At 42.7% G+C, this 20,630-nt stretch overlaps 1 protein-coding gene across 1 annotated transcript in view; it reads right to left on the reverse strand.

Moving 5' to 3' along the window:
• LOC124864646 (trinucleotide repeat-containing gene 18 protein-like) overlaps positions 1 to 20,630 on the reverse strand; it is an 81,336-nt gene that overhangs the window by 22,238 nt on the left and 38,468 nt on the right. The window contains exons 6-17 of the mRNA XM_047359505.1: positions 17,469 to 17,556; positions 14,747 to 14,976; positions 13,022 to 13,168; positions 11,494 to 11,678; positions 10,943 to 11,330; positions 8,500 to 9,426; positions 5,770 to 5,915; positions 5,550 to 5,683; positions 4,874 to 4,987; positions 4,619 to 4,790; positions 4,222 to 4,534; positions 3,408 to 3,617 (exon numbers count right to left, since the gene is read on the reverse strand). Coding sequence (XP_047215461.1) covers positions 3,408 to 3,617; positions 4,222 to 4,534; positions 4,619 to 4,790; positions 4,874 to 4,987; positions 5,550 to 5,683; positions 5,770 to 5,915; positions 8,500 to 9,426; positions 10,943 to 11,330; positions 11,494 to 11,678; positions 13,022 to 13,168; positions 14,747 to 14,976; positions 17,469 to 17,556 — 3,054 coding nt within the window. The remainder of the gene's footprint in view (positions 1 to 3,407; positions 3,618 to 4,221; positions 4,535 to 4,618; positions 4,791 to 4,873; positions 4,988 to 5,549; positions 5,684 to 5,769; positions 5,916 to 8,499; positions 9,427 to 10,942; positions 11,331 to 11,493; positions 11,679 to 13,021; positions 13,169 to 14,746; positions 14,977 to 17,468; positions 17,557 to 20,630) is intronic.

Raw genomic sequence — 20,630 nt, forward strand, 5'->3', positions numbered from 1 at the left:
ATTTTTAATGACAGCAAAATGAAGAATAAACAAATTTGGAAAATATGCTAAGTGGGATCTCAAAAACAATGCAACTATGCAGTCGAACGCACACACACAGGTGTAGGTTGGTGAGAAAAAACACGGGAGCAAGAAGATACAAGGTCCAAACAACTGCAGCCTCCCTTCACATTGTAAAGCTGCACAGAAATACAGAGCAGCGGACCTTTGTGAGTTACCACGACCATGCACGAGATGTGAGCAACATTTACACACGCCAGACACACATCTGTAGAGACTGGGTGAGTCAAAACATGGCCTTAGACATTTGTATTAATGGAACGAAAAGATGAAAGAGGAAAAATAAAATGCTCCTTTTAAAACCGACAAACCAGCAGAGCATACAGAAAGGCAGACACAAACACACACTGTGGCATACTGCTGGTTAAGCTGTGTGTTGCTGTTAGGTCCAGAGCAGCAGATGAACAGGAGGAGCTTCTCCTCAGGGGTTAGAGTGTTAACAGTGAGGGTGGATGCACAGTACATGAAGACTTAATGTTGTATTATTAATAAATAGTAGGCTGAGAAGCTGTTTCCAAGCAGAGAAAAAAAAGAATTTTTTTCCCTGCCACTTAGAATGCAGTACCTTGAAAACTACTCATGCTTCCTGAATACACATTTTGTCACATAGTATAGTTTTTACAAATAACATTTTGAAAACTGTGGGGATCATTTGTATTCATCTCCCTTTACTCCAGCCCTAAATAAAATCAGGAGCAAACAAATTTCTTTCAAAACTCAACTAAAAACAGAATCCTAGGCTTAAAAAATCTCACAGAGCATTGTTCAATCCAACGTCTAAATATGTACCGTTTATGGCACTGAGAAAACCCACAACACATTGTTGTGCACCTAAGCTGACCGGATGGGCAAGGAGATCCTTAATCAGAGAAGCAGCAAAGAAGCACAAAGTAACTGGAGGAGCTGCAGAGATCCACAACTCAGGTGGAAAGACTTGTTGACACTACAACTAAGTTGAGGACTGCGAAGAGGTGGTCATTATGGAGTGGCAAGAAGAAAATCATTATTGAATGAAAGCAATAAGAAGTTCCATTCACAGTTTGCCACACGTGGCACATGCAATATTATGTGTAGAGGAAAACAATGCACATCACTCTGAGCACACCTTTCCCATGGGAAAGCATGGTGGTAATAGCATCATGCTGTGGGAATGCTTTTACTCAGCAGGGACAGGGAATCTGGTCAGCGTTGGTGGGAAGATGGAGCTAAATCCAGGGCAATCCTTGAAGAAAACCTGTTAGAGGCTGCAAAAGACTTGAGACTTGGGCGAATGTTCATCTTTCAGCAGGACAACCACCATAAACATAACCAGAACTGCAATGTAGTGGTTCAGATCAAAGAATATTCATGTCCAGTCAAAGTCCATACCCAAGTCTAACTGAAAATGTGTTGCAAAAATTCAAAACTGATGTTCATAAGATGTTTCCCATCCAATCGGACTGAGCTGAAGCTATTTTGCAAACAAAAAATGAGTAAAACGTCTGTAGATGTAAAAAGCTGGTAGACATAAACTCCCAAGACTTTCATCTGGAAATGCAGCGAATTGTGGTTCTAAAATATATCGACTCAGGAGGCTGAATAGAAATGTAAGCCCCAATTTTAATATTTTGATTAGCAAGGAAAGAAAGAAAACATTGTTCTTCAACTTCAGTTTTGCACAATCATCCCCACAGCATACTTCCCCCACCATGTTTTACTGTCTTCATGGTGATATGCAGTGTTAGTTTCCTGCCACTCATAATGTTTTGGTGGTAAAAGCTGAATGTTGGTTCATTAGGAGTTACTTTCACTTGGTATGTAAATTTACAGCTGAAATTACATTGATTGTGGTTTACAAGATTATGATTGTAATAGGACAAAATGTAAAAACGTTCAGGCGGCATGAATATTTTTGCAAGGCAAGGTTATCTACATATTTTCCATGAAGGAACCAAATTCTCATGGTGTACTGTGAATCCACGGTGTGTTAACGGTAGCAGACAGGCGTTTACAGCAAGCAGGCACTGAGAGGACAGCCCTGTGAGGCCCCTTTGGCAATATGCTCCTTTTGATTTGAGCCACCATGGTTACGTCCTCTGTTCCCGTCCAACACCAAACGCCCTCCTTTAAACTTTTAAGCCACCAAGAGACAAAGTTGGGGAAGTGGGGGGTAACCATGGGTAGCTTTGAAGAGTTTCAAATTTGTGAGACAATAAACAAAAACAAGATAAAATTTAATGTTCTGTGAATGTAGCTCAATTTCTGCATGTTTCATGTGAGTGTTCAATAAATAAAAGTAAACAAACGGAGGGAGGGGCACTTCCTACTTACACAGCAGGTGACAGGGGTGTGGCCTCAGGCAGGGCGGGGCGGGGCGGGGCAGCAACGGGAGCGCAGCCTAGCCTTAGCGCAGACTAGCTTTAAAAGCAAAGCCTTAGCCACAGCGTAGGGTCGCCGTAGCGAGGTAGTGTAGGCTCAAGGCTGCGCTAGTCCTGGCCAAGCTTCTGTAAAGTCGCAGCGGCAGCAGCACAAGCACATGGAACAGGCTGAGAGACACTCAAAGCATCATGGGAAGGAAAATAAAGTAGGGGCGGGGGTCAAGGATGAGAGGGGGACAGTGAGAGGACAGAGCAAAGTGTCTGAGAGAGAGCAGGGAGAAGGGTTATTTGAAGGTTTAGTAGACACACAGGAGCTCTATTGTCCAAATATCCCTCAAATTTCAACACTGTCACATCATCTGGAAACATTTAGCAAACAATAACACTGATCTACCTATTCTATGATCAAATAAACCCAGGCACACCTAACCTGTGCTCCGACCCGACCCTACACTCGCCTTCCTACCATGTTCTCCAAACTTATCTAGGAGAACCGAAGGGATATTTGACAAACAGAGCCTTCTAAAGGATGTGTGAGGTGCAGTGGCAGCTAGACAGACAGACAGAAACTGACACAACAAGATGAAGCTGACACAAGGACCACAGCACTTAGCAATCTGTACCAATCAAATCAACACCTTTAATAAAGCTTAGAAATACCAAACTGCAATACAGCTTTGTGGAAAAAGATCTCACAATTCACATGATTTGTACAAATGCTACAAAAACACTTTGCAATCCAGGCAATAAAAATCTCCATTAAAAATAAGTAAACTCTTAAAAAAAAAAACAAAGAAAAAAAAAACTAAGAAAAACAAAAACATTGCAGCTTTGCAGAAAAAGCCAGCAGCAAAAGAGGTAGGAATCATGAAGCTAACGCACAGTCTGACAGAAGCTAGCTTAGCCTCACCAGCTGTGAGGAGGCTCACAGACACAGGACTGCCTGACTCAGCAGTAAACGGCTTGAAGCTTTAAGATTTGGTCAGTAACCTTGGTCGAAGGAGTCGTCAGAGGAGCTGAGGCCCGCCTCCTCCAGCAGCAGGGATAAGTGCTTGTGTTTCTTCCTCGAAGATTTCTGACTGGGCAGCAGGGAGGTCGGCGATGTGGAACACCTCTTCCTGGTTGAGCTGTCGTGGGGACGCATCCCCGAGTGAGGAGGCCAGCCCCCTCGAGAAGAAACATGCTCCTCTGAATCTGAATCTGGTGCGGAGAGATTGCCGTTAATGATCCGTGAGGCAGAGAGTGCGAAAACAAAAAGTCATTCATGGAGGCTGCACGCCTGAATTAAAAGGTGTAGGACTTTAGAGGTACGGACCTAAAAAAAGCTTAACAAGAATACTTATAAGGTTAATAATCAATAATCTATCTCTAAAAGATATTGAGGTTTGTAGTTGTAACCAAATGTACACGCTGAAGGGGAATGAACACTTTGCAAGGAACTGAAAACGGATGTGGACAGAAAAGTAACGTGAAGACTCTTTGTATGATGTTTGCTTCGGATATTTTTGCTTGAAACTGACTGATAATCAGAATAAATCTTCATTTTATAAGTCTTTACACTACTTGCAAATTGTGTATTTGAATCCAAGCAGTAGCTATCGGGCTAATGGCTTCATAAATATTAACCTTCTTCTAAGATCTGTTGTGCTTTTTTTACGTTTCACTATTATGAAGCTTGTGGTTGTGGCGTTAGAAAATGTGAAGAGGTTCAGGCGGTATAAACGCAGGCATCTCTGCAGGACGCATTACATGAATCAACCATGTCAGGCATAATTAACTTTATGTTTTCTCTCTGGGTACTCACTGTTCGAGCAACTGCTGAGCTCTGATCTCATCGACGAGAACATTGTCTTCTTCTGACCTTGCACCTTTCGGACAGTCTCTGCAGCCGAAGCCTTGGCAGCCAGCTTTAGTTTCCCAACTTTGACTGAGGAGTGATCGCCTCGCTCCTTCAGCCCGTTTTCAGAAGATCGGCCCTTTGACTTCTCTAACTTGGAGCTGGAGGTGAGCTTGCGAGAGGTGCCGAGGGAGCCGAGTTGTGAGAGCGAGAGCGCTCTGTCGAGGTCCGAGGCCAGCTGCTCTTGCTCGCACATGTGGCCGCGTTTCACCTTCAAGGCCTACAAAGGCCACCAGGTATGTCACAATCAAGATCAAGGTACTAGGGTCTCTGCTGAAATCCGAACATGCACCAGCAGGCCTACCTCTAGAACGTGAGTGCTGGACGGCTCCTGGTCATTCCAGTTTTTCTTCTTTTTCTTCTTCACCGCTCCAGTTCCAGTTTCCGTGTCCTCTTCATCTCTGGACCAATGGAACCTCTTTCTCTGTGCTTCTCCGGCTTCAGAGTCCTCCGAGTAGTGCACTGTCCGACCCACCCTGAGAGATCGAGATATTTAGGTTTTCATGTATGCAGCAAAAAATGGTTTAACTGAACAACATTCAAAAGGGAAAGTCCTCACTTTCCAGGCCTGCTGTCCAGTTTGATAGGTGTAGGCAAATGTTTCCTTTTCCTGGGTCTTCCTCTGCCACGTCTGGTCAGACTACTCCTCTCGTCCTCCTGCTGCTGCCTCTCTCTGACAATAACCAGAAGAAATATATATCTGATTGACAGATCAGTTGGATATGTAAGTCCAGCCCTGTGTGTCATGCAGCAGCAGCAACTTAATTAATGCCTGGTTTAAACGACAGGATTTTTATGCTTAATTTGACCTAATCTTCCTCTCCCAACACGCCCCAATCATCGTGATGGCTCTCAAGCTAATCTTATGAGATATTCCTGCCATGTTCTCAGAGGACAACCGAGCACGCAGCCTGCTGAATGGGACATATAGCCAATCAGAAGGCGAAGTGACAGAAAGGAAATGACTCTGACCTCACATTTGATCCCGGGAGAGTTTGCGAGATTCCCCGTTGGAAATCTGAATGTTTTGTGAGAGAAATTTGTTTGTGAGTGATGTGTTGTGTTTGCCGTGTGGCTGGACACCACACACTATAACACCAAATCTGTTATATCTATGGTTTATCATCGTCACGTTTGGGCTCTCTCAGGTTTTGAAAATCAACCGATAATTTCAAAATCTTGCCGTCTGAACCAGGCATAAGTCATCTTTAGGCATTCTTGGAGAAAGCGTCAACCTTTTGTCCCTGCGTCGCAGCAGTTTGCTGAGCTCTCTCTGCTTCTCCTTATAAGTCTTCTGCAGCTCGGCCAGGTGAACACGGTATTCCACCTCCACGGCATCCAACATGTCCACAGACATTTTACTGTACAGCTGCACAAAAACACAGGAAACAAACATGAGAATCCTACTGGCAAGGTTTCATGAGCCGACACCCATTCCTGTTTTATTCATCTTACTGGGTCTTCCTTCCTCTGCCTCCAGCTGTACTTCTTGTCGGAGTGCAGAGTTCTTGGCAGATCGATGTGGGACTGCTTCTCTATAGCCTCCAGCAAAATCTGTCTGCTTGCTTCAAGAAGACAGTCCAGACCATCTAGTGTCAGATCTGAAAGGAGAACACAAAACATTAGAAGATCAGAGGAAGAGGAAACTACTGGAATGAGGTAGAGATGCACTGATCAGGCTTTGTCTGGCCAATAAGGATTCTCACTGTTTTCTTTTAGGTCTGGCTTGCTGATTCCGATTTTTATTTTTAAGAAATATAAGACAAAAGACAAACGGTACATTGCAGGTTCTTTGATTGAGGTAAGGGTTCTGATTCCAATTTTTAAAATTAATCTTTTTAAAAGAAATATTTATAATGTTAATTTAGTCTTTTTTTAAATATTACTGTCATTCCAATATATTCAAAAAAGTAGTAGGTTGAGGAATATACAAGTCCTTCTCAAAATATTAGCATATTGTGATAAAGTTAATTATTTTCCATAATGTCATGATGAAAATTTAACATTCATATATTTTAGATTCATTGCACACTAACTGAAATATTTCAGGTCTTTTATTGTCTTAATATGGATGATTGTGACATACAGCTCATGAAAACCCAAAATTCCTATCTCACAAAATTAGCATATTTCATCCGACCAATAAAAGAAAAGTGTTTTTAATACAAAAAACGTCAACCTTCAAATAATCATGTACAGTTATGCACTCAATACTTGGTCAGGAATCCTTTTGCAGAAATGACTGCTTCAATGCGGCGTGGCATGGAGGCAATCAGCCTGTGGCACTGCTGAGGTCTTATGGAGGCCCAGGATGCTTCGATAGCGGCCTTTAGCTCATCCAGAGTGTTGGGTCTTGAGTCTCTCAACGTTCTCTTCACAATATCCCACAGATTCTCTATGGGGTTCCGGTCAGGAGAGTTGGCAGGCCAATTGAGCACAGTGATACCATGGTCAGTTAACCATTTACCAGTGGTTTTGGCACTGTGAGCAGGTGCCAGGTCGTGCTGAAAAATGAAATCTTCATCTCCATAAAGCTTTTCAGCAGATGGAAGCATGAAGTGCTCCAAAATCTCCTGATAGCTAGCTGCATTGACCCTGCCCTTGATAAAACACAGTGGACCAACACCAGCAGCTGACACGGCACCCCAGACCATCACTGACTGTGGGTACTTGACACTGGACTTCTGGCATTTTGGCATTTCCTTCTCCCCAGTCTTCCTCCAGACTCTGGCACCTTGATTTCCGAATGACATGCAGAATTTGCTTTCATCCGAAAAAAGTACTTTGGACCACTGAGCAACAGTCCAATGCTGCTTCTCTGTAGCCCAGGTCAGGCGCTTCTGCCGCTGTTTCTGGTTCAAAAGTGGCTTGACCTGGGGAATGCGGTACCTGTACCCCATTTCCTGCACACCCCTGTGCACGGTGGCTCTGGATGTTTCTACTCCAGACTCAGTCCACTGCTTCCGCAGGTCCCCCAAGGTCTGGAATCGGCCCTTTTCCACAATCTTCCTCAGGGTCCGGTCACCTCTTCTCGTTGTGCAGCGTTTTCTGCCACACTTTTTCCTTCCCACAGACTTCCCACTGAGGTGCCTTGATACAGCACTCTGGGAACAGCCTATTCGTTCAGAAATTTCTTTCTGTGTCTTACCCTCTTGCTTGAGGGTGTCAATAGTGGCCTTCTGGACAGCAGTCAGGTCGGCAGTCTTACCCATGATTGGGGTTTTGAGTGATGAACCAGGCTGGGAGTTTTAAAGGCCTCAGGAATCTTTTGCAGGTGTTTAGAGTTAACTCGTTGATTCAGATGATTAGGTTCATAGCTCGTTTAGAGACCCTTTTAATGATATGCTAATTTTGTGAGATAGGAATTTTGGGTTTTCATGAGCTGTATGCCAAAATCATCCATATTAAGACAATAAAAGACCTGAAATATTTCAGTTAGTGTGCAATGAATTTAAAATATATGAATGTTAAATTTTCATCATGACATTATGGAAAATAATGAACTTTATCACAATATGCTAATATTTTGAGAAGGACCTGTACATTTCTCTCATCTGAGTCAATTTTGACCTGCACCCCTAATTTTGTGCAGCACACAACCGCGAAGGTGGTTGAAACAGGTTGAAATCTTTCAAACGTTTTCTGAGGTAAACCTTTCAACTGAAAAGAAGATAGAAAAAAAAATCCGATCTTCTTAAAATCCAAAATCTTAGGACCAAAATGAAGTATTTATCTTTTATCAACAAGACTTTTTCGCTTTCTATTGATTTATTAATTTATTGGACGCACCCGTTTATTAAACTTGACACTAGCAATTTATTTTTGACCAACAAAATTCAAAACAATTTGGCAGCAATTATGATTTTATTTAATAGGGCAAACAGGAAAAACCCTTAAAATGTTTCTACAAAGATTTACAGGTACAAGAATCAGACTAGTGTGATTCATTCAAATTGTATATTTATGATTTTATTAAACTCAAATAAGTGAAAGGTTCATGCTGCTGGATGATGCGTTTACAGACTGAAAGCTGTGGGAGTTCTTAGTTTTGATGCATTTAATGAACTGGAAGCTTTTTGTGGAGTTTCTTAGTGTCTGACCTGCCAATCAGAGGCAATTAACTCAGATTTGTTGTCGACTGATTAGTGCATCTCTAGAATGAGTGTGTTGATAGTGACAGCTTGCCTTGAGCCTGGAAAATAAGCTCCGTCTCATTTTGAGTCATTTGACTGAGGAGGGCCATTCCCTCCAGAGCCACCATCTCCAGAGCTGCTGCGCTGCTGCAGTCTGAAGCAACGGAAGGATTCTCCACCTGGGATTCAAGTGTTGGGGTGGGCGGAGTTCTGGGCCGGACTTGGGCCATTTCACTGGCTGTTAGCAGGGCGAGCATCCCCCCCATAGGATCGTCTGAGCTGATAAGAGGGAAGGGGGAGTTTAGGGCAGGAGGCTCACAGATACTTTCTTCCAGAGAGGGTGGGAAGGAATCTGATAGAGCGTCAGACTGCTCCTCTTCACACGCAGTTGTCTGCTCTGGTGACACACACATCTGAGGCATTTCCTGGTTGTCTGAAACTGCGGAGATGGATGGGTGAAGTGGTACTAGCTCTGCTTCCTTGATACGTTCTGGTTTAGGCTCATCTTCTGCAGGTATAGGGGACAGGGCCTTAATGGCCTGGTATGAGTTAGATGATGCTTCCATTTTAATCACACTCTCGTTTTTCTCTTCCTTCCCCACTTCCGGCAGGCTCTCACCTTGTGGAGCTGGAAGATAGGCGGTTTTTGAGTCTTCTCCATCTACCTCATCATGTTTGTCAGTGCTGCGGCTCAGCTGAAGGGAACCAAGGGCCTCTGGTATCAGGTCAGGTTGAGGGTCCTCCTCACAGGGTACCCGTTTAAGAATAGACCCTGCCTTTGGTGGCTCCGGAGTCTGGGGCTTGATTTCTGCATTCAAAAGCCTTGAATGGTGGTGAGTTGGAGTTAAAGGAGCAGCGGGAGCGGGAGAACAGGATCGATGTGCTTCTGAGTTTTCAGCTGTTGATGCTGGGATGTGCAAAGGGGGAAATGAGCCATACGGAGCAGTGATGGATTGGTAAGGGTAACCTGGAGGCAGATCTGTAATAGAAGTAAAATACAGTCTTTAACAGCCCATACAGACTCGTACCTTGTTCGTTTTCTAGATGAGAAACTACAGTTCTGGTCATAATGAACAATACTGGCCATGAATGTTAGTGATTTCGAGCTATTAAAGACACAGTTGCATCTTTGATGCATCTGAACTGCTTTTTTCAAGGATTAAATGATTACATAAACAACTTCAATGACGTATAGAAAGCAGAACTTAGGGCACATTTCTAAATTTATTGCAGATAATTTCAATTCCACTCAGGGTCAATATGTTTCCTAGCAGATGGAGAGACCCCACAGTTTTGTTAGCTATCAACGTGCTTCTGGAATAATTCTGGATGGATATTTGACCAGCCTTGTTTGCAGAACTGGTAGAGCTCATATGAACTAGTGGATTTCCTGGCATGGACCCCGCTTTTAGGCATAGTCCACACAATTCCAGAAGAATTGAGATTGTAGCCATTCCAGATGCTTGATTCTTACCCATTTCTTTAATAATGAAACCATTTTGAATGTGTGGTTGTTTCAGAACAAACCAGGAACCACCTAGGCTCAAGATCATACATTGGAAGATGCTTGGACACCTTACTGTCCACAGTAAGGCTCTGCATCCCCTCAGATCATCAACATGAACCTTCAATCTCCATTGAAATTTGCAGCTGCCAGCATGAACCATCCAAATGCCACCTGGAGAAAGGTTTTACCGTCAGATGAGACAGGATTTGAACGATCTGGCCACAACGACAAATAGTATGCCTGAAGTATTCAATATTGTCAAGCATAGTGGGGGAATATCATGCCGTGGTCAATTTTACTGTAAGGCTGCACAATATATCACAAATGTATTTTTAGGTGGATTAATCGATTATTGAAGTACCATGCAGGTACACTTCAATAATTAGGGAAATAAAAATATAAGGTTTTTTTGTATATTTATGGTGTTTTTGGAAAAAAGAAAGATACGGTGGACAAATGTTTTAGAAGGTGCTGGAAAGGTGGTAAACAAACATGCAGGAAATACGTTAACACTAGTGAGTTCAAGAATGTCGCAACATTCAGCAACAATTTCTGGCAGCCCAATTTCACACGTCGTGAAACTGGTGCATCACACAAAGCAAACTCAGTAACAAAGGAGGATTACATCTACATTCATCAACTGAGCCTCATATTAACAGCAGGAAGATTGAAATTTAAACACAGTTGCATATTCCAGCAGAAAAATGATCCTATAGATGGATAAAGCAAGCTAACATTCAGCTTCTTTAACTGCCCAAACCTCCACCCAATAGAAAATGTATGGACTAGGCCTAAAAGCTGGTTCCAGTGGTGTCAGAAAGTGGAATAATTCAAGTAAGCTCTACCATCCAAAACCAAAACCTTGCTTAGGGCTACAGAAAATGTGATATTTACTCAAATCCTAGGGGAGGTGTGTGTACATTTAACGCCTGTATGCACACTTTTGATTGAGGAAAAAAAAAAAAAAAAAAAAAATCAAGGAACTTACCAGAGTAGATGCCTTGAAACGGTGTAGTGGCTGACTTTTTCCTCACTCCCACCTCCACCTCCTGTTTCGGCCGTCGCGGTAAGGACGGAGGCGGAGAGGCCGAGCGTGGAGATGTCGGGTGCGGCAGGAGCTTCGGTGCGTGAGACAGGACCCTGTGCCCTCCCTCCTCCGACTTCAGGGTGGTCACCGGAGAGGGGGTCGGAGGCAGAGGGGTGAGGGAGGATGTGGATGGAGTAGGAGATCGAGAGGGAGGGGGAGGTTTGCGAGGATGCAGCACAGGTGAGGGCAATGGGGAAGATATGGAAGAGGGTCTGGTTTTTGGGTCGGGGTTCCGCTTGTCTACTTTGTCTTCAATCTCTGACCGGTGCTCACTAGCCTTCAGGCGCTCCTGGAGCAGAGCAGAGGAGATATTTTTTATACAGATAGGCCCTGTGTACGTATGTGTGTTGTCACAGACTTTGTTTTGGTGAGTAAATATTCATGTTTTGTCCGTGTTGTGCTTGCTGCTGCAGGTATGCAGGTAGATGCAAGCAAAGTAACAATCCACTTACAACGATATGTGCATTCCTCTGAAGCTCCAGGACCTGCGCTGCGTGCTGCTGGATCATGAACAGCTCCTGCTGCCGGAGGATCTGGTGCTGAGAGAGGAGCTGCAGCTGGGCCGCATGCTGCAGAGAGCTGCCCGTGCCGTACACACTCGACCACACCGGGGCTCCACGCTCCAGTACATCGCCTCCTGCAGCACCACGGAGAGAGGAGAGGGAAATACAGCAAACGTTGAAAAAAGATTTGACCCACACTCCTTTTTTGAAGCACCCAAGACATTTGGTATTAATATTAGAAACATTTGCATTTACTGCATAAATGTGGAGTGAATGCTGTTAGCTAAATGGGTGAGCTGATCTGCTACAGAAGCTGAACTAAAGTGGAAACAAAAAAACAAAAACAAAAAAAAGATTAAAAAAAGCAACAAAAATGTGATTTTGGAAAAATGGTTAAAGATGTTCAGCTGTATCACCTCGTACCCGTTTTCAATCCTTCAGACCAACTTTAACATAAAAAAATACTGAAGTTCACCGTGGATGTAAAGCAGCTAGTTCTGCAATATTGAGGCTTTAGAAATAGAACCTGCAAAAACCTAGACTGTAAGTACAAAAAACAGGAGAGAAGGAAGGAAGAACACGGAAGGAGAGAGAGAAGGGCATAAAGGAACAAATGAGGAAAGAAATTAGGACATAAGGAACAAAGGAAATGGGGACAAAAAGAACACAAGGAAGGAAGGAAACAGAAGAAAATAATAAAGAACACAGAAGGGAGGATTCAAGATAGAAAGGAAGGAAGGAAGGAAGGACACAAGGTAAGAAAGAAGGATGAAATGACAGAAAGAATGGACACAAGAAAGGAATGAAGGAAGAAATAAAAAGGGAACCACAGATTGAAGGGAGGTTAGACACAAGAAAGGAGAGAGATAGAAAGGACAATAATGGAAACAAAGAAAGACATGGAAGAAGAAAGTCGGGACACAAAAAGGCCCCAAAAACAAAAGAGAAACAACTTTCAGTTAATGGAATACTGAATAATGCCGGGAAACACATTTTTCCATACTCTCTTTATCCTATACAGATCCAGTCCAGGAAAATCCCAAAATCAATTTCATACTTTTTCAGATTGCGAAGGAACCCAGAGTTAGCCTTGAAAGACCACACGGTGTTTAAATGATTTGAAAGCTTCCCTTTTTCATTTCTAAGCAAAACTTTTTAGAAAAAGTTACATATTTTAAAAAGTATTAAATTTATGAATGTGTGACGTCAAAGACATTTCCTGAAAGAGTTCAATATTTTGACATTGCATAACAGAAACCTAGAAACAGTTAAAGGCCAAAGAACATCCAGAGGTAAGTGAGAAAAGGTGGAAATTTATCCATTTATTTTATTGTTCCAGGAGGAAAACCCCTCTCGGTTCCAATGCATCTCACTGCTTTCATGTCAAATTTGACAAAGCGTCGTTGTGCGCCCAATCACGCCTTCATATTCTTTCATATGCTCAAATGCTCTCTGAGACGGACAGCAGCTTTCATACCGTAATGTGGCAGGTGTTCAGTAGGGATGACGATCAGCTGTCCAGACTGCGGGTCCCTGGCAAACTGGTAGGGAGGGGGTATGGAGCCCGGCAGAGAGGGTGGGTAGCCTGGGGGGAGGGTCTGGTGGAGAGGCGAGGGACCCAGGCCTGGATGAAAAGAGGGGTATGAGAAAAAAAAAAAAACGGAAAAACAGATGGATTAAAATAAAAACAAGACAAACTTAGCTGAATGAAAAGCATTTAGTGAGTATTTCTCTCCATCCAGGATTCAGCCACACTGAGCCACATCTTGTTGTTTTTAGCCCACAGTGTCTAGACAGAAAAACCCTGAGGGACTTCTGCGCGAGCGTGTGTCTCTCTGTTCAGTGTTATCAGATGTGAATGAACGCTTACATAAGTAAGTGATTGTGTGTACTGGTGATGTTATTTCTGGATAGCGAGCGTAGAAGCAGCAAGTCTGGAATGTCCAGAAAAGACCAGGAATGTCTGAGGCAATGGTCGCCCCCACCTCTCCGGAGCCTGCTTCTGGACAGACCGTCTGACGTAAAGACAACACCTCCCTTTTCTGCTGGACCAATCGGAAGCAGCCACATGTGTACATGGAAAGCATGTTTTGGACCATGGTGACAGGCAGAAAGAGGGGGATGCTGCTTGAAAAGGTCAAAGGCCAATGGTCTGAAATACAGCTTTTCCAACTTATGTGGTACTAATACAAGGTTGTGTCTTGCTGCGTTTGGCCCAAAGGAGCAGTCCATAAAAAGTCAATCTTCCACAAGAGTTATTGTATGTTTTTATTGTAAAAAGTTCTGAAGAAACCAAACACACCATAAACTGGGCGTATGTTATAATACTAAAAGCAATAAACAAAATACAGGGTTCCTGCACATTTTTCATGTTAAACTCCATATTTTTCCAAACTCAAAATCCCTTTCCAGCAGCTTTTATAACATTCTGGACATTCGAGTCAAACATATTGACCATAAACTGTAATCTTTGCTGTAGGTTCCATAAAAAGAATAAACAACATGAAAATGCCCTCCAATTTTCAAGTGTGTTATAGGGCCTTTTCACGGCTTTTATGACGTCTGGAATAACTCAGCAAGGTCTACTGTAAAATCTGTACTTAAATATAGATCAGTTAAAGCACAGTTTGTGAACCTTAGTACCTTTAATTTGTAAAAACCTCCATAAAATACCAGTTTTAGTGCAATGTTTGGCATTTTAAACCTATGCCAGTGTAAGGTCCAGTGAATATAAGGTTTGATTAAAGTTGAAAAAGTGGTGAAATATATTTGTATGGGTGCATTCACACAGTAAGGTGTGATTTGGCAAATTAAAGGTAAAGAATGTCACTTAAACAGGAATCTATGCAAAAATCACTAAATCAAGATCCATTCGATTAGTGTGTCTTAGAAAACTGGGACAGGAATAATAGGCAACATTTTTTCCATGAACCATTTCATTTTCTCAATATTTATCCACACCTGGAACCTGGTAAAAGATTATCTTATGCATTTCTATTCTTTTCAAGGCTGCACAAGAACTCTAATAACATATCAGCATTAAATATAATATTAATCATCTAGGAATTCTTCAACGTCAAAATCTGATCAAAGACCTTCTGAAACAACCGGAGCTCGGACATTAACCAATGGAGTCACAAAGAAAGATCTAAAATACTTGCTTGCAACAGTTAGCAATTTGCTAACGGTGACATTCACATACCGTACGGAGAGCTGGAGACCCAGACTGGTGGGGCTCCAGGCCGGGACATCCAAGGGTGAGAGGTCAGGGTTGAGGGGTCGGGAGGCCACCGCCCTGCCCCTGCGAGAGCAGCCCCTCCTGTGACCATGAGGTTGGGGGTCATGAGGCTGGGCGTCATCATATTAGGTGTCAAGCTGCTAGACAGAGGGGTGGGGTGCATCTGAGTGAACTCGGGCAGATTCTTGGACTCTCTGAATGGACACACAACATCAAGTACGGCCTTTAGGAGCATGGATAAAGAACATGATGTGTGCCAGTCCTTTAGCTACAACATTGCGGCAACTCTAAATTACAGGGCTTTGCAAAAGTATGTACACCACTTGAACTATTTCACAATTTGACGCAATGTGACCACATACTACAATTTATTTCATTGGGACTTAATGTGAAAGCAACGCAAAGAAGCTTAGAACATACAGGTCCTTCTCAAAATATTAGCATATTGTGATAAAGTTCATTATTTTCCATAATGTCATGATGAAAATTTAACATTCATATATTTTAGATTCATTGCACACTAACTGAAATATTTCAGGTCTTTTATTGTCTTAATTCAGATGATTTTGGCATACAGCTCATGAAAACCCAAAATTCCTATCTCACAAAATTAGCATATCATTAAAAGGGTCTCTAAACGAGCTATGAACCTAATCATCTGAATCAACGAGTTAACTCTAAACACCTGCAAAAGATTCCTGAGGCCTTTAAAACTCCCAGCCTGGTCCATCACTCAAAACCCCAATCATGGGTAAGACTGCCGACCTGACTGCTGTCCAGAAGGCCACTATTGACACCCTCAAGCAAGAAGGTAAGACACAGAAAGACATTTCTGAACGAATAGGCTGTTCCCAGAGTGCTGTATCAAGGCACCTCAGTGGGAAGTCTGTGGGAAGGAAAAAGTGTGGCAGAAAACGCTGCACAATGAGAAGAGGTGACCGGACCCTGAGGAAGATTGTGGAGAAGGGCCGATTCCAGACCTTGGAGGACCTGCGGAAGCAGTGGACTGAGTCTGGAGTAGAAACACCCAGAGCCACCGTGCACAGGCGTGTGCAGGAAATGGGCTACAGGTGCCGCATTCCCCAGGTCAAGCCACTTTTGAACCAAAAACAGCGGCAGAAGCGCCTGACCTGGGCTACAGAGAAGCAGCACTGGACTGTTGCTCAGTGGTCCAAAGTACTTTTTTCGGATGAAAGCAAATTCTGCATGTCATTTGGAAATCAAGGTGCCAGTCTGGAGGAAGACTGGGGAGAAGGAAATGCCAAAATGCCAGAAGTCCAGTGTCAAGTACCCACAGTCAGTGATGGTCTGGGGTGGCGTGTCAGCTGCTGGTGTTGGTCCACTGTGTTTTATCAAGGGCAGGGTCAGTGCAGCTAGCTATCAGGAGATTTTGGAGCACTTCATGCTTCTATCTGCTGAAAAGCTTTATGGAGATGAAGATTTCATTTTTCAGCACGACCTGGCACCTGCTCACAGTGCCAAAACCACTGGTAAATGGTTTACTGACCATGGTATTACTGTGCTCAATTGGCCTGCCAACTCTCCTGACCTGAACCCCATAGAAAATCTGTGGGATATTGTGAAGAGAACGTTGAGAGACTCAAGACCCAACACTCTGGATGAGCTAAAGGCCGATATCGAAGCATCCTGGGCCTCCATAAGACCTCAGCAGTGCCACAGGCTGATTGCCTCCATGCCACGCCGCATTGAAGCAGTCATTTCTGCCAAAGGATTCCCGACCAAGTATTGAGTGCATAACTGTACATGATTATTTGAAGGTTGACGTTTTTTGTATTAAAAACACTTTTCTTTTATTGGTCAGATGAAATATGCTAATTTTGTGAGATAGGAATTTTGGGTTTTCATGAGCTGTATGCCAAAATCATCCGTATTAAGACAATAAAAGACCTGAAATATTTCAGTTAGTGTGCAATGAATCTAAAATATATGAATGTTAAATTTTCATCATGACATTATGGAAAATAATGAACTTTATCACAATATGCTAATATTTTGACCTGTAATGCAGATCTAAACAGACCAAAATTACATGCAGTGTTTCCATGGGTGGCGTTTTGAATGTATACACACTGAACATCTTCCTGAGCAAATGATCCCTTGGTGAAACATAGTGGTGGCAGCATCAAGCTGAAGTAAAATCGCTAAAGGGTGCAAAAAACTTGAACCGGGGGTGAATGTTCACTATTCACGTGTTTGAATGGCCCAGTCAAAGTACAGAGCTAAATCCAACTAGGAAACTGAGGCAAGACCTGCAATTACATTTTCACAAATGTGCTCTATCAAATCTGACTGTGCTAGAGCAGTTTTACAAAGAAAGGGGGAAATATTCTAGTCTCCAGCTGGAGAAAGCTGGTAGAGACATATCTCTAAAACTGGCAGCTGTAACTGCAGTGCATCATGGGTCTACAAAGTGTGTACTAAGGAAGTCACACTTAACTTTTCAGATCTTTAAAAGCAAAGATTTTGGTAAAAAATTTATAATTTTACTTGACAAATATGCACTGCTTTGAGTTGGTTTAACACATTAAATCCCATGAAATACACTGAAGTTGGTGAAAGTAATATAACATGGAAAAACTCAATAGTATATACAGCATAATTCATGTCAGAGTAGAGAACGACCATAATTTAGTTGAAAATTCGCCAAGCAGCTGTGCATCTTCACCTGATGACTTTCTCTTGCTCACGCTCCAGCCGGCCAGCCAGCAGACGGTCATCATGATGGCGAGCACGGTCTTCCCTTCGATCCTCATCTACAAACAAAACCTCATTTTTAGGGGTTTTATCATCAATTTTAATCCAGAATTTATATACAATGAACCTCTGACTACCAAAAAAAGGAGACATAAAAGAGCAAATGTAGGAGGATCTGTTGCGAGAACAGAAAAGGCGTGTGTGACACAGAGAGAAGGAAGAGGTGCAGAGCACAAGGTAACACCAGCTAGATAATAGGGTGCGTGACACAGCCTGTCATAACAAGATGAGAAGCTGAAAATACAACGCTGGGCGTCAGCCTGAACACAACGGTGCATTCATTCTTACTGTAAAACATGCAAACACAAAACAACAGTGACAGTTCTAGCTTCTACAGTCAGCTCTCAACAATTAACGACGTAAGGCCACAAGAGACATTTATACACAGAAAGGCCTGAAACCAGTCTGATTGTCAGGACCAATGGTTGCAGGGGGAAAAAAACCTGACAGCTGTGCTCAACCAGGCTGTGCAAAATAAACATGAGGCTCTCCCCCCTAAACCCTCCTCCATCTCATCAGAGCAGACTGAAGGTCCCTGGGCAGCAGAAGGGTTTAATACATGTGTGCTGCTGAACCCTTCAGGTCTGCTCTGTGTGTGTGAGTGAAGCACCAAAGAGACAGAATACTTTAACAATCCCCTATATGCTCTGTAGGAAAGGTTTCTGTTACCAAGGTTACAGAGAGTCTGTCCCACATGCTAGCCGCTGCATCAGGAAGAGAGGAATGAGGAGTATTCTCCATTCCCCTTCCTCATCTCTGGCCTTTCTTCTATTTCTGAGTCCAAATTCAGCTTCACTCTCTCTACAGGATTTCTACACGTTCTTTATGCAAAAGCTCCACATTTCACACTCAATTAAACAGAAAAAGAAAACGTTTACTATGAATTTAAGACAGATATTTCTAAAAGTGAAAATACTTCAAATATCTAACCTTAGGAAACACTGGAAGTAAGAGTGGACAGAAGGAAGGATGAAAGGAAAGATGTGGAATGAAGGGCACGTGAAGTAAAGAGGGAAGGATAAAAAAGGAAGAGAATTAGGATACAAGGAAGGAAGGTAGGGAAGAAAAGAAGAAAAAAAGACATTAGGACTCAAGTAAGGAAAGAAAGGACCTATGTAAGGAAGGATGGAAAAGACACAAGGAAAGAGGGACACAAGGGCTGAAGGGAGAAAGGAAAGACATAAGGAAAAGGAGGACACAAGGGTTGAAGGGAAGTAGGACACAAGGAGGGAAAGAAAAGAAACAAAGGGAAAAATGAATAAGGAAGAGGAGAAATTACCCACAAAGAAGGAAGAAAGGAAGGAAAGAAAGAAAGAAATATGCACCAAAGGAAGGATACGTGTTTAGAGTTAAGTATGTAGTCAGGGGTCGGTTGATTGAGGAGTCGTCTTGTAATGGAAAAGTTGTGGGTTTGATTCCAGTTTTGATGTATCGATGTGCCCCTGAGCAAGGCACTTAACCCCAAGTGACCTATCGATCTGCATATCAGTGTATAAATGTGAATTTGACTGTAGTGTAGTCATCACTATAATTAGAAAAGCACTATACAAGATCAGCACATTCCTAACAGGATAAGGAATAAAGTCTGGAAACACCACAGTTAGCTTCCTGCGACAGAACGGACACAGAGGAGGCTTTCAGCAAATACCAAGAAGGCTGAACAAATTAAAGTTTTACTCTTTGGACCTCTAGCCTTAGATGCTGATGATGACAGTTTAAGATGTTACCCCCTCATCATGTGGTTTTTATAGTATAGGCTGGAGAGAAACATTTAACAATGCCTGTATATCCAAAATGAAAATGCAAATATTTTCTCACTTAAAACAAGTCAAGAGTGCCCTGCAGCAGGCAGTGAGGGGAGTTGCACAATCCTCTGTGTAGGAAGTGTTTCAGAGCTCCAGCTGGAACAGGTCACTGAACATTGTCCGGATCTTCCTCACACCCTCTACATGAACTTTCTAAATTGCTGCCATCAGGCAAACATCACAACAACATAAGGCTAACAGATTATTGGAAAAACACTATAATCACAATATTTTGCTCAATACTGAATTCAGGATTACTTAACATTTAGACTGCACAACTGATCAGATCACAATCGCAATTGTCAAAATAAATATGTGCAAAATCACAATAGCCAGATACTATGGTTGATTGGATGCCAGTCTATATTTCAAATAAAACTCTGCATGTCAAGAATATTTCTGACCATATGGTTTGACCTTCACTGCCTTAAATGAGTTGAATGTAGCAAAATGATTTCAATAATCATAATTTTGTGCAAATAAAGATTGTTTTTATATATTGTTTTTAATAAGAAATGTTATATTTTTGTTGTTTGGTTTGTTTTTCCTTAAACCAAAAATAACATATGAAGATATCTGCAGTAGTCTAGTCTGCACAACACATATACCTTTACATGTGTTAAAGTACAAGGTATCAGCGAGCGCCGATCCAATACCAGCTTCATTAAAAGGAGTGTCCCATACCTCGGGGGAATATTTCAAGCCCTACCAAAATCAAGAGGCAAGAGAAAGAAGGAGGAGAAATCCTAGGAAAGGGGATTCAGCCAGAAGAAGTGCTCCTCAACAGGAAGCCCAGGTATGGAACTAAAAACCAGCAAAGATTTATAATTACTACTGTGCACACACATGGAGTTACTCAAGACTGATCCATTGCTTAGCAACACAACCAGGGCCTTATTGTAATTCAAAGCCTGCGTGTAGCTTTCCGCCGCACTCTGGAATGACAAGTTTAATGCAGAGGGGGTAGAGTAGGGTAGGCGAAGCCAAAGAAAAGAACGGAGAAAGTGAAGGGGGCCTGAGATGGGACATGGAGTGAGCCCCTCTCCAAAGGCCTCCCTGGAATGGAAAGAAGGGTGGAGACGCTACCAAATGAAAAGAGCAAAAGACAGAGGGAGAGGTGCTGAATGGTGGGAGAACAGAAGGAGCTCAATGGCACACTGAGCAGAGACCAAAACAAGGACAAAGACAAGACACTGAGCAGGAACCTTATAGCTGAGTGACCTTGGAGTCCAAGAATAGCATGCATTGCTGCAGGGCCTAATATGCAG

The sequence above is a fragment of the Girardinichthys multiradiatus genome, chromosome Y (genome assembly GCF_021462225.1).
Source record: "Girardinichthys multiradiatus isolate DD_20200921_A chromosome Y, DD_fGirMul_XY1, whole genome shotgun sequence".
Classification (NCBI taxonomy): domain Eukaryota; kingdom Metazoa; phylum Chordata; class Actinopteri; order Cyprinodontiformes; family Goodeidae; genus Girardinichthys; species Girardinichthys multiradiatus.